The sequence below is a fragment of the Myxine glutinosa genome, chromosome 12 (genome assembly GCF_964187855.1).
Source record: "Myxine glutinosa chromosome 12, kmMyxGlut1.1, whole genome shotgun sequence".
In the NCBI taxonomy this organism is placed as follows: domain Eukaryota; kingdom Metazoa; phylum Chordata; class Myxini; order Myxiniformes; family Myxinidae; genus Myxine; species Myxine glutinosa.
Window position 1 is genome coordinate 73,794,093 of NC_136272.1, and position 18,036 is coordinate 73,812,128.

At 45.2% G+C, this 18,036-nt stretch overlaps 2 protein-coding genes across 6 annotated transcripts in view; both read left to right on the top strand.

Annotated features, from left to right (window-relative positions):
- Positions 1-18,036, top strand: part of HPRT1 (hypoxanthine phosphoribosyltransferase 1) — a 684,029-nt gene that overhangs the window by 546,160 nt on the left and 119,833 nt on the right. The gene's annotated exons all lie outside the window — the stretch shown is intronic.
- LOC137437518 (microtubule-associated protein tau) overlaps positions 1-18,036 on the top strand; it is a 52,737-nt gene that overhangs the window by 3,127 nt on the left and 31,574 nt on the right. For 3 of the 5 annotated variants that reach the window (XM_078766010.1, XM_078766009.1, XM_068131905.2), the window contains exon 2: positions 10,215-10,338. In XM_078766010.1, the coding sequence (XP_078622136.1) occupies positions 10,233-10,338 (106 nt within the window). In that variant the 5' untranslated portion in view covers positions 10,215-10,232. Of the gene's footprint in view, positions 1-36; positions 162-10,214; positions 10,339-18,036 lie in introns of those variants that run through there. The other 2 variants (XM_078766011.1, XM_078766012.1) reach the window with 2 other exon arrangements.

The window sequence follows — 18,036 nt, forward strand, 5'->3', positions numbered from 1 at the left end:
CCCTGGCGTTAATTCAGCGATCGACCGGGATTCGAACCCAGGATCCGAGGATCCCAAGCCGGCACCCTAACCGCTAAGCCAACACCAGGCTATAACCCCCACAAGAACGTTGGAATAATTGTGGCCTTTAAGGAAGGAGAAGAAGAAGCAAACATCTGCAAGTGAGTGCAATATGCCCCCCCCCCCCCTCCCCGCCCCCTGTGCCCCACCCCTTTCCCTCACACAATACACTTTGACTCATGTACCCTTGTAAAATCAAACGGAATATACCAAACCAATATTTGTGTACTTCCTTGTAGAAACCTTCCACAGAAAGCTATGTTTGTGTCGCTCATGCCTACATTGGTTAAAAAAATTAATCCTTGGCTTGCCAAAAACCTTAATTTAATGACCAACTTTGACCTTTGACCCCTGTATAATCAAAAGTAGACAGCAGACAAATGCTACCTCCATTTGTCTATGGTGCTGGGGAAGATATGTTCGTGCCAATTCTTGTCTGGATTGTTTGAAATATAAATGCTTGGTCGGCCGCTGACGTTAATTTCACATCTGATTTTCAACTTTGGCCCCCGGTAGAATCAAAATAAAGACTCAAAACAAATGTCTGCCCACTACAATCTACAAGGCCTGTCGGACGGCATCAGTTTGCCGATTCATGTCGAGGTTAGTTGAAATACAGAGGCAAGACATGGCAAAAGCTTTAATTTTGTGACCGATTTCACAGTTTTGACCCATGTATAATCCCGAAAACGATTCAAATTGGAAGTTTTTATCCACATTCCTGTTAGTAAGGGAGTCGGGGGAACCCCGAATGCACCCCCATCAAGATCCTACAAGGTTATAAATGAAAGAGATTCATTATTTCCTGCTGAGTGATGATTCTTGGACAAGACTGCATACTTTTTCAAGTGCATGGTTATGAGCTTGGAATTCAAACTGTATATCCCTCTGTTCTTCATCCTCACTTCTCCCCAGTCCTGACTGCCTGGTATATTCTTTCCTGCAACTGGGATGGTAGTGAGCCTCAAATGAAATAACCAGACTCCTCTTATTCTTGTCAGAAGTTTTTGATCGTTTTTCAACTCTGCATGAACTGGGAAGTGGCCGTGTGCTGTGTGCAGGAAGGGTGTCGGAGTGAACTCCATTCAATGTACAATGTGCGCTGAGTGGGTTCATCAAAAATGTAGTGGTCTGAGAGGGTCATTAACCAGTGTGGCAGCTACATTCAAATGTAAGGTGTGCACAGAGGGAGCTGCAGATGGAGGAAATGTTGAGTTGGATCTTGGAGACGGCGTGAAGCTGGAAGGTGTGAAAACATTTTGCTACCTCGGAGACATGCTGAATGGAGAAGGTGGATCAGACTCGGCAACGGTTGCAAGAGTGAGATGTGCATGGAAGAAGTTTCGGGAACTGAGTGGCGTGCTGACGAGGAGGGGAGTGTCGTTGAAGCTGAAGGGAAAGGTGTATGCTGCATGTGTGAGAAGTGTTATGATTTATGGGAGCGAGACATGGGTAATGAACGTAGAGCAGCAACGAAGGCTGGAAAGGGTGGAAATGCGAATGGTTCGACGGATGTGCGGAGTATCGTTGAGAGAGAGGAAGACAAATGATGAATTGCGAAAGATGATGGGAATATTGCCTGTGATTGATGCTGTGAAGAGGAACAGGTTGAGATGGTTTGGTCATGTGTTGAGGAAGGATGAAAGTGACTGGTTGAGAAGAGTGATGGAAATGAATGTAGAAGGAAGTAGAGGACGGGGAAGACCGAGAAAGACTTGGCTAAAGATGGGTGAAAGAAGAAATGCGGGCAAGGGGGTTAACAAGGGGAGATGCAGAAAATAGGGCAAGATGGAGAAGATTGTCATGGGGACCGCTGGGCTAACCCCCGCTCTAGCAGGGAAAATGGCCTTAAAATGCATGTTGTTGTTGTTGTTGTTGTTGTTCAACTCTGCATTCTCCAATATTTTCTTTCCACCACCCATATAAAACACTGTTGTATCCTCAGAAACTACAACACCACCACCTTTCTTTTGTCATGTATGGCCATCCTTGTTGCAAAATATGCAATCTTTCCTGAAAATGACTATCACTAGAGGATTTTCTGCTTATTTGGGAGGAGCAAATGGCGTACGAGCTTCAGAGTCGGAGACTGTCTCAACCTGTCTTTGTATTTTGTAAATCTTTGTTGGCATGCGCTTCACTTAAGGTGTTTGGGATATTCTTGCATTCATCATCCATTCAAAGTTAATCTCTCCTCTGGATTTATTTAATATTGATGGAGATTTCAAAAGTATGTGAAAGTTTGATCTGTAGTGACAGACAAACAAACGGACCCAAATGCAATATCCTCTCCTCTGGCGAGTGTAATGCCCTTATTAATTCACAGACATATTGCTGTGAATGAAATAACGTATTACTGATACCGTTTACTCATACCCCGGAACATGGCAGATTACGACGACCTTGACACAGTTTTGTTTTAAGCCTAGAAAACAGGCTTCGTGACTCTTTTCTTTTTTTTCTTTGGGAACATATCTAGATCTTTCATTGAGACCCTACCAAGTTAAAAAAAAATCATGTCAGTGGATCCTGAGGGGGGAGCATGGGAGGGGATGTAGGAGAAGGAGGGTTCCCCTTGCTCCAAGACGATGTAAGAGCTGTTTGAAAACATGACTTCTGTGCCAAATCTCATCTCCATCGACTCCAAGTCTCCAATACAAGGGATTGGTAAGGCAAAATGTGATTTTTAGTCTTTCTCCTCTAACTCCTTAAAATACAGAAATTCAAGCCTAAATCAAAATGCGATACTAGAACGGCACTCAGTAGAGAGCATACCTCCGCCAGGTGAACAATTTACGTTTTGTATCCCAGAGCAGACCAGAAAATCACAACGCAGAATCACATTTAATGAAAATCATCCGTTCACAACTTTTTGAGATATCCTGCTACGTGGTGAAGAATCACTTTAAAAATTCTACTAGCCGGATCCGGATCCGGATCTTCACCGAAATTGAATCGATTCTTCCTTGTCACACGCACAACCTGTCCACCAAGTTTTGTCGAAATCCGTCCATAACCTTTTGAGATATCCTGCTATATGTTGGTTTTAGCCCGATCTCTCAATGGTGAAGAATCACTTAAAAAATTAAATAATTCTCATATTCGAATCCATATTCAGATCTTCACCAAAATCGAATCGTCCTCGTCAGACACTCAACTTGTCCGTCCTCAACAAGTTCCGTTCAAATCCGTCCACAACTTTTTGAGATATCCCACTATGTATCGTTTTTGGCCGTATCTCCCAATGGTGAAGAATCACTTTAAAAATTCTAGTAGCCGGATCCGAATCTTCACCAAAATATAATCATTTCATCCTTGTCACATACGCTACATCTCTGCCAAATTTTGTCTGAATCCGTCCACAACTTTTTGAGATATCTTGTTCACAAACAGACAGACAGGGGTGAAAACATAACCTCCATCCACCTTTGGTGGCGGAGGTAATAAAAGGTGTGTAGGTGTGTTGGTCCAAAGTATCACCATGCCAAATTTAGAGAGGATTGCCTCATAAATGAAGGTATGATGTACAATTAGAATTTGTTGGAAAGAAAGAAAGATATAAGAAAAACAGGAAAAACATCAAAATCCTTGATAAGGGGAAATATAATTATTGTCTTTCACATCCAATAATATGGGCCAAAATCGACCAATCTGATTGTTCAACGATACCTGGCCTATCAAGTATAGCATCGCGTCAAAACACAGAATGTAAAGCTGACATTGAGTGAAGATGGTTCAAGTGCACAACGTGATGGATAATTGGGATCCTTGTGCAACTGAGAGTTTTTACTCCAGAATTAATGGAGTGAGATAATATAATAGGAGAGGAGTGAGATAATATAATAGGAGAGGAGTGAGATAATATAATAGGAGAGGAGTGAGATAATATAATAGGAGAGGAGTGAGATAATATAATTGGAGAGGAGTGAGATAATATTCTTAATATGCCAGTCTGGCAGTCAAACAAAATTGAAAATATTCCAAACACGGAAATTACTGTTTTTAAGGATGTTATAAAGGACACAAACAACAGGCACAAATAACTAATGTAACGTGTTAGATAGGGTCCATCGAACGACGAGGCTTGCTTCGATCTCTCCACGGCATCAAAGTTTGAGTGTTTTCCCGTTCGTTTCTTTGTCAAATTTCCGCTGGGTATTTTGTTGTGTATGTGTTATTGTGTGTTTCTATTTGGTTTTGGTTTTGTAGTTGTTGCAAATTTGTGTGTAATTAGTGGTTTTTTTGTTCGCGCCTCCTCGTGCGGCCTGGTCTCTCCAGGCTCCCTCCCCCCCGTCAGTGTTTTGTGAATATGGGTTCTGTCCTCCATAGTATTTGCTTGTTTCTTTGATTTCCTCTTCTCCCCCCTACCTCTCACGAACATCTTACCCTTTGTCCAGCGTTTTGAAAACAGAACAAACAAATAAACAAACAAAAATAATAAATAATAATTCTATATTAATTCTTTCTCTCCTCCCGGCGTGCTTGTTCGCTGTCCTCCTCGTCTCGACTTGTGCCCCGCCCCCTATATCTCGTTTTTCTTCCACCTCTGCTCCTGCTTTCTCAAATCCACGTTCTCACTTAGAGACTTTTCCCAGATTGTTTTTCATGGTTTTGTTTAAATATTATTTAAATATGTTTAAACCGCAGCCGTGATGCTGATGCCCCCCCCCCCCCAACATAATTTCCATGTTTTAAACGTTTCCCAGTGTATACCCTGGATTAGAATAGGTACACCGTATCCCTGCATGTCGTAAGAGACGACTAAGAGGGTTGGCGTCAGGAAGGGCATCCGGCCATAAAAACATTGCCTCAAAAAGAGAACCATGACAATTACAAGTACATATGGGCAGGGTACAGCCCCAAGTGGAGATCGGTTTCTGAGGTTTGGGACATGGAATGTAGGGACAATGACAGGGAGATCAGGAGAAGTGGTGGAAGTATTGGTCAGAAGAAGAGTGGACATATGTTGTGTGCAAGAGACGAGATGGAAGGGAAGTGGTGTGAGAATGGTGAAGGGTAGGCAGGGACAGAAATACAAGTTTACGTGGCAAGGGTGCCTGGAGGGCGTGAATGGTGTTGGTGTCCTGTTTCCTGAGGAGTTTGTAGACTGTGGTGAGTGTGACTAGAGTGAGTGATAGGTTGATGATGGTGAAAATGATGATTGGAAAGCTCTTGGTGAACGTCATCTCGGGATATGCTCTGCAGGTTGGTCGAAGCGATGAAGAGAAGGACAAGTTCTGGTGTGCGATAGAGAAGCTGATGGAAAACGTGAAAGATGAGGAAGTTGTTGTGGTAGGAGGAGACCTAAATGGACATGTGGGAAGGAGTATGGATGGTTTTGACGGAGTTCATGGGGGTTACGGATATTGTGTGAGAAATGGAGAAGGTGAAAGGATTTTGGAGTTTGCTGATGGAGCTGATTTGTTGATTTGTAATACTCAGTTCCAGAAAGAGGACAATAAGCTTGTTACATACACGTCAGGTGGGTCGACGACAACCGTTGACTACCTGATGGTGCGTAGGCGAGATAGGGGGCACCTCCGGGACACAAAGGTGATCCTGGGGGAGGAGGCTGTTTCACAGCACCACTTGGTTGTCTGCGACATAAGGGTGAAAGGTGCGAGGAGAGTTCGGCGGGTGAAGTACCAACCGAGAATGAAGGTGTGGAGGTTGAAAGAGGTGACAGTAAGGGAGGCATTAAAAGAGAGGCTGAGTAGGGTCGAGGATGATGTGGTTGAGCTTGAAAGTGGTTGGATGTCAATGAAAGCTAGTCTGTTGGGAGCCGTTGGTGAGGTATGTGGATGGACAAAAGGACCACCGAAGCACTCGGAAACATGGTGGTGGGATGATGAAGTTGGAAAGAGGATTGACGAGAAGAGGAAGAAGTTCAAGGAGTGGCAGAAGGCGAAGGGTACGGGAGCAGAAACAGCAGAGCATGAAAGTTATAAGGCAGCCAGGAAGGCTGCAAAGAAAGAGGTAGCAAAGGCGCAGGAGGCATGTAGGAAAATGTTCGGAGAACGCTTGGATTCGGAAGAGGGTCAGAAAGCAGTATTCAGGATTGCAAAGCAGATAGCGAAAGAGAGGTGTGATGTGATGGGGGTGAGTTGCTTGAAGGATGAAGTGGGACAAATCGTTGTCGACCCAGATGGAATTAAAGAAGATGGAAAAGATATATGGAAATGCTGGTGAATACAGAGAATGAATGGGATGGCAACATAGAGAGTAACCCAGTTTTAGGACCGGCAGAGAAGATAACTGAGAAGGAAGTTGAGGAAGCGATAAAAGCAATGAAGGGTAGAAAAGCGGGAGGGCCGACGGGAGTTGTGGGAGACATGTTGAAGGCAGCAGGAAGTTGGAGTGTGAAGTGAATGACAGAGATCTGTAATCTGGTGGTGAAAGAAGGCCGCATTCCAATGGATTGGAAACTGAGTACCCTCGTCCCTCTATACAAGGGGAAAGGTGACCCTCTGGAGTGTGGCTCGTACCGAGCGATAAAGTTATTGGAGCATGGAATGAAGGTATTGGAAAGGGTGTTGGAGAGGAGGATAAGGAAGAAAGTGAAGATCGACGAAATGCAGTTTGGATTTATGCCAGGAAGAGGAACGACAGACGTGCTTTTCATTGTGAGGCAGTTGCAAGAGAAGTACATGGAGAAGAGGAAGAAGTTGTTTCTTGGGTTTGTTGATCTGGAGAAAGCATTCAATAGGGTTCCACACAAAGTATTGACATGGGCATTGAGGAAGTTAGGAGTGGAGGAATGGTTGATCAGAGTAGTGATGGCAATGTACAAAAGAGCGTGCACAGCTGTAAGGATGAAGGACGGGAACAGTGGTGAGTTTGAGGTGAAGGTGGGAGTGCATCAGGGGTCGGTACTAAGTCCACTACTATTTGTAGCTGTGATGGAGGTGCTGGCTCAGAACGTAAAGGAGGGTTTACCGTGGGAGTTGTTGTATGCAGATGATCTGGTGTTGATTGCGGAAAGTATGGATGGACTGAAGGAAAAGATGAACAAGTGGAAGGAATGTATGGAGACAAAAGGTCTGAAGGTGAATATCGGAAAGACGAAGGTGATGGCAAGTGGGAAAGCATGTGGTGAGGTGGAAAGAACTGGGAAGTGGCCCTGTGCTGTGTGTAGGAAGGGTGTCGGAGTGAACTCCATTCAATGTACAATGTGCGCTGAGTGGTGGTGAAAGTGGTGGAGTGTGAAAGTGGTGAAGTGATGAGTGGGTTCATCAAAAATGTAGTGGTCTGAGAGGGTCATTTACCAGTGTGGCAGCTACATTCAAATGTAAGGTGTGCACAGAGGGAGCTGCAGATGGAGGAAATGTTGAGTTGGATCTTGGAGACGGCGTGAAGCTGGAAGGTGTGAAAACATTTTGCTACCTCGGAGACATGCTGAATGGAGAAGGTGGATCAGACTCGACAACGGTTGCTAGAGTGAGATGTGCATGGAAGAAGTTTCGGGAACTGAGTGGCATGCTGATGATGAGGGGAGTGTCGTTGAAGCTGAAGGGAAAGGTGTATGCTGCATGTGTGAGAAGTGTTATGATTTATGGGAGCGAGACATGGGTAATGAACGTAGAGCAGCAACGAAGGCTGGAAAGGGTGGAAATGCGAATGGTTCGGTGGATGTGCGGAGTATCGTTGAGAGAGAGGAAGACAAATGATGAATTGCGAAAGATGATGGGAATAGAGCCTGTGATTGATGCTGTGAAGAGGAACAGGTTGAGATGGTTTGGTCATGTGTTGAGGAAGGATGAAAGTGACTGGTTGAGAAGAGTGATGGAAATGAATGTAGAAGGAAGTCGAGGACGGGGAAGACCGAGAAAGATTTGGCTAAAGATGGTGGAAGAAGAAATGCGGGCAAGGGGGTTAACAAGGAGAGATGCAGAAAATAGGGCAAAATGGAGAAGATTGTCATGGGGACCGCAAGGCTAACCCCCGCTCTTGCAGGGAAAATGGCCTTAAAATGCATGTTGTTGTTTGTTGTTGTTGGATAGGGTGATGTCATAGATACTGGGTAAAATGGCGGGAAAACCCGGAATTAATGTATTTGTACACCTTTAAACCGCTATTTAAATTGAATTATATACTTGAACAATGTAGAACACAAATCGCCTTCATTGTACTTCCAAGACCATGCTATATATCGATATATATAACATGAAAGGGCGTGGTATGTGAGAGGTGCATTATCGGGGTGAAGAAGAGGCCGCCAATATGGCTAGATGCATTATGCAAATTGACGCTTTGTTCTATGGTGATCAATAAAGCCTCCATCTCCTAAACTGTGACTCAACGTCATATTATTACAGTGTATAAGGGTGGTGTATAAGGGTGGTGTATAAGGGTGGTGTATAAGACTGCTTCAGTAGCGCTATGCTGAACTTCCGGCTTTTTCTTTGAATGATCTTTAAAATCATTATTTTATGAAAATTAAAGTATGTAATGGAACACTGTGGGGTATCATGTTCTATGAACTCTCTAGTTTGGAAGGTACCAGGGAACTTTGAGATTTTATCAAAGGAGCACAGGATATTGGAAGAACTCTGGGAAAACCGGGAGAGAGTCATTTTCAGTTTGGCTTGTTCGGTCTTCCCGTCTCAGCACCCAACCTCATGAGTCCAGATTGAAATCCCATGTGTTCATTTACCCATTTGCCCATATCCTTGTAATTCTTGTCAAGGTACACTGATGCCATCTTCCTGTAACCTGTGCTATAAGTTGATGCCATCTTCCTGTAACCTGTGCTATAAGTACAACCTCCTGTTTGAACTTCAGAATACAATTGAAAAAGCAAAACTCTCTCCCTTGGTTTCTTAATACCTCCCTTGGTTTCTTAATACCTCCCTTGGTTTCTTAATACCTCCCTTGGTTTCTTAATACCTCCCTTGGTTTCTTAATACCTCCCTTGGTTTCTTAATACCTCCCTTGGTTTCTTAATACCTCCCTTGGTTTTATAATGGCTCAGAGCATAATTGGTTGTTCCATATGGTTATTGAATGGCTGGTCATATTGTGCATTTTTGATCTCTCAGTGATGAGTGGTTTGGTAGTGGAGTGGATACAGCCTTGTTGCATTGTCGTCACTGGTGTCACTTCATTTCCCAAAGCTAGGGGTGGACAAGATGGAAACAAAAGCAAACTCTCAGGAAGAAAAGACGAGAAACTTGGAAGGAGATGGGCTTGGATGGTGGAGGGGGGAGGGGGGTTGGGGGGAGGGAGGGAGGGTGGGTTTAAAGGGTGTAGAAAAGAGCATGGTTTTGGATTGTGGACGATCTGAGATGGTTGTGAAAAGCTGTCTTGAATATCTGGAGGGAACATTGAGATTAAGATGATGTGGACGTTGGTTAATCAGGCAGGAAAATAAGAGGAACGAGTGAGTGGATGAAAACCAGAAAGCAGTGATACTGGATTTAGGTAGTTTCACCAGAAAGGGGTTGATTGTGCACTGTGTGTGCCCTGTATAAACCTGGGGGACAAAGTGTGGAAAGAGCAGAGGGTGGAAGCCTAGAAAGACCACCGACCGGTCTGCGATGGCGAAGTGATGGGCTCATCGACTCGGCTTCAACACGGGAGATACGCATAATCTTGATGGCCTTTGGTTTCCACGACGTCAAACTAAGCAAGGTGTGAGGCAGGGGAGCCAGCACAGGGGAGAGCAGTACTCCATCAACCTGCATATAAAGGCCTTGTTACCTTGTAGGTGGATAAGAGCTCAGGTGTGCCAAGGAAGGACTTTGTACGACGGAGGACGTCTCGTCGTCCGGCGACTGGCTTTGGATACCAACTTTGAAATGTAGTTTGCCCAAAAAAGATCATGGCTGACAATGAGTCCCAGGAGTTTGAGTGACTGAACCTCCTCAAGTGGCTGAGAGAGATGGTGAGTGTTAGAGATGTCTGAATTGAAATAAATAAGTGTTTGACCAGCTTGTGCCTTATCCCTCTAGATGTCATTTCTGTGGTGGGAGAAGCAAAGAGAGATGGTTCAGGAAGATTTATCATTAGACATTATTATTATTATTATTCATAATATTATTGTTTAATGGAAAAATCACACTGCATATACTGAGTATTCACTACCTAGTGATCTAGGTCACATACTGCTTAAAAAAAACTGCCTGTTTTCACTTTTCATATCCCCTCCTTCCTTAGCCGGTGTTTGTCCTGGCAATGGACAACGATGGGTATACCAGTGACAGACAGGCCGGCTTCATTGCAGACCTCGCAAGCGACTCAAATGGCTGTGAGCAAGAAGCTGAACAGCACAACGGCTATGGTGAGTACGGCACACCCTTGAAAGGCAATGGTAGACAACATCCATTACTTTTCCTCACTCATGATTAATAGCATGCTGCTCCTACTAACACCTTTTGTGGCACAAACTCAAACATGGAGCAGGGTATCGCCTTCAGAAATGAAGTTCCCATCATGCTGCCTCATGGTTGTACGGCTGATTGTGTTTTCACTAGGGTTTGGTGTTGGAAAATACATTATCCTCTCTTGTGAGAAAAAGTATCTTATGTTTTTGCTTTCAAGCCTATGGCTTATATTTACCTGCGCCACCAATGGTGGATGGAGGTTATGTTTTCACCCCTGTCTGTTTGTCTGTCCGTTTATTTGTGAACAAAATATCTCAAAAGGTTGTGGACGGATTCGGACAAAATTTGGCAGAGATGTAGAGTATGTGACAGGGACGAAATGATTAGATTTTGGTGAAGATCCGGATTCGGATCCGGCTACGAGAATTTTTTGTGATTCTTCACCATTGGGAGAGAGGGTCAAAAACTATACATAGCAGGATATCTCAAAAAGTTGTGCACAGGTCTGGACGAAACTTGGTGGACCGGTTGGGTGTCCGACAAGGACGATTCGATTCGACTTTGGTGAAGATCTGAATATGGATTCGGAAATGAGAATGATTTAATTTTTTAAGTGAATCATCACCATTGGGAGATAGAGCCAAAAACGATACATAGCAGGATATCTAAAAATGTTATGGATGGATTTGGACGAAACTTGTTGGACAGGCTGTATGTGTGACGAGGAAGAATCAATTCAATTTTGGTGAAGATCCAAATCCTGATCCAGCTTGTAGAATTTTTTATGTGATTCTTCAACATTGAGTGATATGGCCAACCAGACAGAGGTATGCTCTCTACTGAGTGCCGTTCTAGTTACTCTCGCCAGGGAGTAATGCATTCACTCGTGTCCGTGTGTGTGTGTGTGTGTGTGTGTGTGTGTGTGTGTGTGTGTTCGTGTGTTTGTGAACAAGATATCTGGAAACGTTCTGAACGGATTTGGATGAAAGTTGGTGGGATGATTGCCCTTGGGATAAGGAAGAATTGATTAGTTTTGGTGAAGCTCAGGATATTATTCCCGATCCAGGAATTTTTTGAAAGATTGTTTTACCATTGGAAGATAAGGCTCATTTTTTTGTAACATTATCTTCTATATATTCTATATTTAACATTGTGATATGAAAATAGTTTTCATATTTGTTGTAAATGTAGTTTGAACTCGTGGTTATGCGTTAGAGCGGTGTATTTTTGTAGCAGCGTCGTCTTCAATGTTCATTTTTTTTTCTTTCTAATAAAGACATATTCTGTCATTTTAAAACCACCAAAGTGTGTATTAGGTTTCGCCGTTTCATAAAATGTATCGTTTGATACGTATAATGCTTTAAAACTTTTATTTTTTTTTATTTTATACCTCAGAAGAGATATCAACATTTAGCTCAGCGAATGTCATTCGCGGTGTCAGTATTTGATGAACTTATAAAGACTTGGTTCCAGATTTGTCAATGGCTAGGGGTATATTAACAAACGAAAAAAACAGATTTGGCAAAATTCCAACTTTTTTTTAAAAGATCGCATATTCACCCAGGGTTGTGAGAGGCTGAAGAAGAAGAAACCTCGCATGGGCTTCCCAGACCAAATAAATAATTCTGGTTCTGGCTCTGCGATTTTCAGGTTTATTACTCCCGCCAGGGAGTAACGCATTCTATCGTGTCCGTCCGTGTGTGTGTGTGTGTTCATATGTTCGTGTGTTTGTGTGTCTGTGAACAAGATATCTGGAAAAGTTCTGAACGGATTTGGATGAAAGTTGGTGGGATGATTGCCCTTGGGATAAGGAAGAATTGATTAGGTTTTGGTGAAGCTCAGGATATTATTCCGGATCCAGGAATTTTTTTTGGACTTTTTTGGGGAAATATTTTTTTCTGTTTTACTGCATTAAAGCTTTTATTCTTATTCTTAAATGATGTTTTTCTCCTCTAATTCCGAGATATATCAAAATAAATTCTCTGACAGGGCTTACTTTCTTTTTCATTTATTGTTTTGGGGAGAGGGGATGTTAAACAAAACGTATTATTCCAACTAAACCCACGGCGGGAGTATGCGCTCTACTGAGTGCCGTTCTAGTTAGTTCTGTTCTCTTTGAGGCGGCTCCTGCTAGGCCGATTGATGATGCTCATTAGGCTTTACTGTGTCAAAGGACTTACTATTGTTTTGATTTGGTAAACTCAACTCATTGACTGACAAAAAATATTGCATGACCCAAAATGTACGGAAGTTATTATTTTAAGTTTGCAAATTATAATAGGAAATCCAGTATAATTGTTGTAATCCTTATTTACTCGTATACACATCAGTGGTGAATTTTACTCATATTATAGCTAGGTAAAGGGATCTATCCATTTCATATCGATGTAAAAATTTCACCTCCTTCCAAACACTGTCATTTTCGCTCCCCTTCCCACAATTCGAAATGACGGACCTTAAGAAACTCATTGTGGAGCTCCATGCTGCCCATCTTCGTATAACCCTTGCAGGGGACAGAGAAAAACGCTGTACCTCTCACTTCCATTTGCTTTCACCTTCTGTGAACACTTCAGATTGTTTGTACCACGTGACCTTCAGTGCTATTGCTCGTCAGTGCAGAGCACTGTGCTCGTACTTGCCCCAAAGAATCAACGAGGCCCACAACTAATGGTGACGAGTTCACCTGTGTCATATGTATGTCAGTCGCCTTCTCTTCCTCGTGGATCGTACAAGCGGACTTTGTTTTCTTGTGGATACAGGGGCAGAGGTGAGCATCGTGCTGCCGTCTACTGCTGAATGGAAAAATCAACAGGAATATTCATGACATGCCGCTAACAACAGTGCTTTTGCTACTTTTGGAGAACGCCTCCTCCAGCTTGATTTGGGTTTAGGTCGCTCATTTCCATGGGTGTTTACGATTGCCGACAACCGATACTCTATCCTCGGTGCGAATTTTTTTTGTGTCATTCTAATCTCCATGTAGATGTCAAACATCGCCGTCCTTTGGATGCCTCAACTCAACTTAGTGTTCTCGGTAAGGCATCCGTCATTTTGTCGCTGAATATGATGTGCCTCCCATCCACATCCGTGCCCTCTTCAGAAAGTTCAGTCCCGTGGGAGGCTCCATTCTCAGGAGTTTGACTTAGCTCCTCTGCGTCAAAGGTCTTGTGTACTGTATGTCTCCGTGGACCTGCAAAACGGTCTCTTACAGCGTTCGGTTATTCTACTACTTTACCGATCCCCAAGGTCACCCAAAATGAGCCTAAATTGACGGCACACACACGGGAAGCAGATGGATCGAACGAAACAGGCATTACCTGGTCTCCTTTGCATGGGTTGTAATCAAAATGTACTTTTGTTTCTTCAAAAAGTAGGCTAACACCCGCTCTAGCAGGGAAAATGGCCTCAAAATGCCTGTTGTTGTTGTTTCTTCAAAAAGTAATTTATGATCGAAGAAGTGTTGATTCAGTCTTAAAATGGACAACAGAGGCCTATCAGAGGCTTATGGAGCCTTGACTCTTCTTCATTTTCAAACTTGAAAGTATCGAAAACTTTTCACTTTACATAGTAAAAATAGATGTATTCCATCATTGGATTACATTATTATTGTCGTGTGATTGCCCTCGGTGAAGACCGGGAAATCACGGATGGAAACGAGCGTTAATGTGAGGCGACGATCTAATGCGGATTTCACTATACAGTATATGCGCGGGAGGAAGAAGAAGCGGAAAGCTTCTACCTGACACGATATCGCCGGGCAGTCTTCAAAGCCTGCAGGAAATAAACTCACATGAAAAACGGAATTATGTACAAAAATAAGCGAGGCTTTATTGCCACGTATGCCGATAATACAAAATAAAACACGTCGGTTAAATAACTATGATTCCTATTCGGAGCACTCCCACACCGGACGTATCAAACACACAAGGGAATATAAAAGGAAGGAACGTAAATGTGTAAATTATCGTGCACTCAGCTCGATTGGCGCCTTGGCAGCGATCGTCCAGTCCGAGCGCACACTCCTGTGTTGGCGGGGAGTAGGTCTCAATCCGCCTCGTTCGCGCGCTGCTAGGGCTCACTGGCGTCTCACCCACCCCGGCCTCGTCACGCTCCAGTGGCAAGTAGCGCTCACCCACGCGTCGTTTCTGCCTGGCAAAACTGCCGCTCTCAGTCTGTAAAACTCGGCACGTCTCCCGGTGACGTCTCCGATCGCTGCCGGGAGCCTGCTGTCTTGATCTCGTTTTCTCGCGAGGTCCGGACCGAGGGACACGAGCCGAGGGCAGAAGACAGCATCAGGAAGGTAGCAAGAGGAGGAGGAAAGGGCGTCGCACGAGGAAGAGAAGAGAGTCCAGGGCAAGCAGAAGGCCCAAGCTCAAGAGGCAGTCCAAGCCGAGAGCACAAAGGGGGAGAGATCTAAACAAGAAGGAAATGTCGGTCCACGACCATCCGCTATGGCATCCAGAACGAGAAGAAGAAATGTCGGCTTCTCTCCACTTTTATTGATCCCCCTTGGCCAATCAGCTGGCTCCTTATTGTCTCTGGGCTTCAGCTGCATGCCGATTGGCCCTCCCTTCCAGTGATGTGATCTCCCCATCAAAACCCTTTTACCAATCCATCGCGAGGTGGGTGTGGCCTCAGCCTGCCTGAGCAATGTTTGTCTTCAAGTCGGGGTAATGCGTGGGCGCTTCCTGTCTGTTCTTCCATGGATTTTGTTGTGAGAGGGGAATTAATTAGTGTGTGCGCTAATGGGCCTAACTAATGTCTATGGTGCATTGCCATACATGACAAAGGAATGATCACAGGTTTGACACACCGGGGAATTAGCATAAACCCTATTCTATCTAACACAACGATCATCCTTGTATGATCACAAAGATACACTTAATCCGACATTTGGGCTAGACAGGTCCTCTACTTATTTACATCGAGATGGTTCTTGCAACCCACGATCATCGGAGCACCTACATATGCAGATCTACCTAAATCTATATATCCCCCTACCCCACCGACATAACATTATTTACATTTTTGAAGTACTGTATTGTTTAATTCCATGGTTGGAAAAGAGTTGAATCACTTTAAACAAACTCTGTTTCAAGAGTTTTGGTTCATACCCCAGGAATATGGAAATATATAATTAAACTATGGTTCGATCCTGAACTTCAGCATTCAGTCGCTGTACTTTTATGAAGTAATAATATAAATAACTAAGTCCTGGGAACGTTCTCTCCTCTCCTTCTCCTCTCTCCTTCCCCGTGCCCACATCTCGTCTGACCAGTTGACACATTTAAAACGGCTGTTGGAATACATTTCACCAATTTTCTCAACTTTAGCTGAAACTGAGACTTGAACCATCCCAGCAATAGTGAATTAGAGTCGAGATAAAGCCAAGAAGCAGTCTCAATGAATGGCCTTTATGTTACAAGCCTTCTTTTCATTAAAAATGCATTTTGTTCTATAAACGATAACTTTCATCGAATTTTCTTCCTGTTTTATGCAACCGAGTCTAAAACCATGTTAGTGACTGTGAAAAATGAAATGAGATATCGAATTAGACTTGAAATAAAACTGTGAGAGCGAGTAAGAAACTGCAAGCCTAACAAAAGAGGCCTCGAAGCTATGCGAGGAAACAAAATGGTGGTGATTTGTTTTTGAAGCCCCTTCCAGAATGGGTGGAGCTACTCCCTCAATGGGGGAGGCCACACCCACGGACAGACGCACAGAATCACCGACAGAGAATATTATATAGACTAGTGGGGGAACCCATGGGAATCTCACGGGTATGGATATGTGTGACATTTGGACATCTTCATTTAGATGCTGCACATTCAGTTTTTCAAAATGGTTACTGGCAATTCATCAGATCCACAAATGATGTAATCTACACAATATATTTATTTCTGATAACATGTGAATGCATGTGCATGCACATGTGAAATACAGTTTGAAATGTGAAATTACAACTCATGTAAAATGGGACTTCAAGAGCTCAAATCTTCTCCCTCCCCGCCCCATCCCTCCCACATCACACACACTGCACAGGGGAGAGGATCACACACCGGGGAGAGGTTCACACACAGGGGAGTGAATCACACACAGGAGAGGGGGAGAGGATCACACACAGGGGAGTGGATCATGCACAGGGGAGTGGATCACGCACAGGGGAGTGGGTCACGCACATGGGATTGGGTCACGCACAGGGGATTGGGTCACACACAGGGGAGTGGATCACACACAGGAGAGTGGATCACACACACGGGAGTGGGTCACACACAGGGGAGTGGGTCACACACAGGGGAGTGGGTCACACACAGGGGAGTGGGTCACACACAGGGGAGTGGGTCACACACAGGGGAGTGGGTCACACACAGGGGAGTGGGTCACACACAGGGGAGTGGGTCACACACAGGGGAGTGGGTCACACACAGGGGAGTGGGTCACACACAGGGGAGTGGGTCACACACAGGGGAGTGGGTCACACACAGGGGAGTGGGGCACACACAGGGGAGTGGGTCACACACAGGGGAGTGGGTCACACACAGGGGAGTGGGTCACACACAGGGGAGTGGGTCACACACAGGGGAGTGGGTCACACACAGGGGAGTGGGTCACACACAGGGGAGTGGGTCACACACAGGAGAGTGGGTCACACACAGGGGAGTGGGTCACACACAGGGGAGTGGGTCACACACAGGGGAGTGGATCACACACAGGGGAGTGGATCACACACATGAGAGGGGGAGAGGATCACACACAGGAGAGGGGGAGAGGATCACACACAGGGGAGTGGATCACACACAGGGGAGTGGATCACACACAGGGGAGTGGATCACACAGGGGAGTGGATCACACAGGGGAGTGGATCACGCACAGGGGAGTGGATCACGCACAGGGGAGTGGGTCACGCACAGGGGAGTGGGTCACGCACAGGGGAGTGGGTCACGCACAGGGGAGTGGGTCACGCACAGGGGAGTGGGTCACGCACATGGGATTGGGTCACGCACAGGGGATTGGGTCACACACAGGAGAGTGGATCACACACAGGGGAGTGGGTCACACACAGGGGAGTGGGTCACACACAAGGGAGTGGGTCACACACAGGGGAGTGGGTCACACACAGGGGAGTGGGGCACACACAGGGGAGTGGGTCACACACAGGGGAGTGGGTCACACACAGGGGAGTGGGTCACACACAGGGGAGTGGGTCACACACAGGGGAGTGGGTCACACACAGGGGAGTGGATCACACACAGGGGAGTGGATCACACAGGGGAGTGGATCACACACATGAGAGGGGGAGAGGATCACACACAGGAGAGGGGGAGAGGATCACACACAGGAGAGGGGGAGAGGATCACACACAGGAGAGGGGGAGAGGATCACACACAGGGGAGTGGTTCACACACAGGGGAGTGGATCACACACAGGGGAGTGGATCACACACAGGGGAGTGGATCACACACAGGGGAGTGGATCACACACAGGGGAGTGGATCACACACAGGGGAGTGGATCACACACAGGAGAGGGGGAGAGGATCACACACAGGGGAGTGGATCACACACAGGGGAGTGGATCACACACAGGGGAGTGGATCACACACAGGGGAGTGGATCACACACAGGGGAGTGGATCACACACCGGGGAGAGGATCAC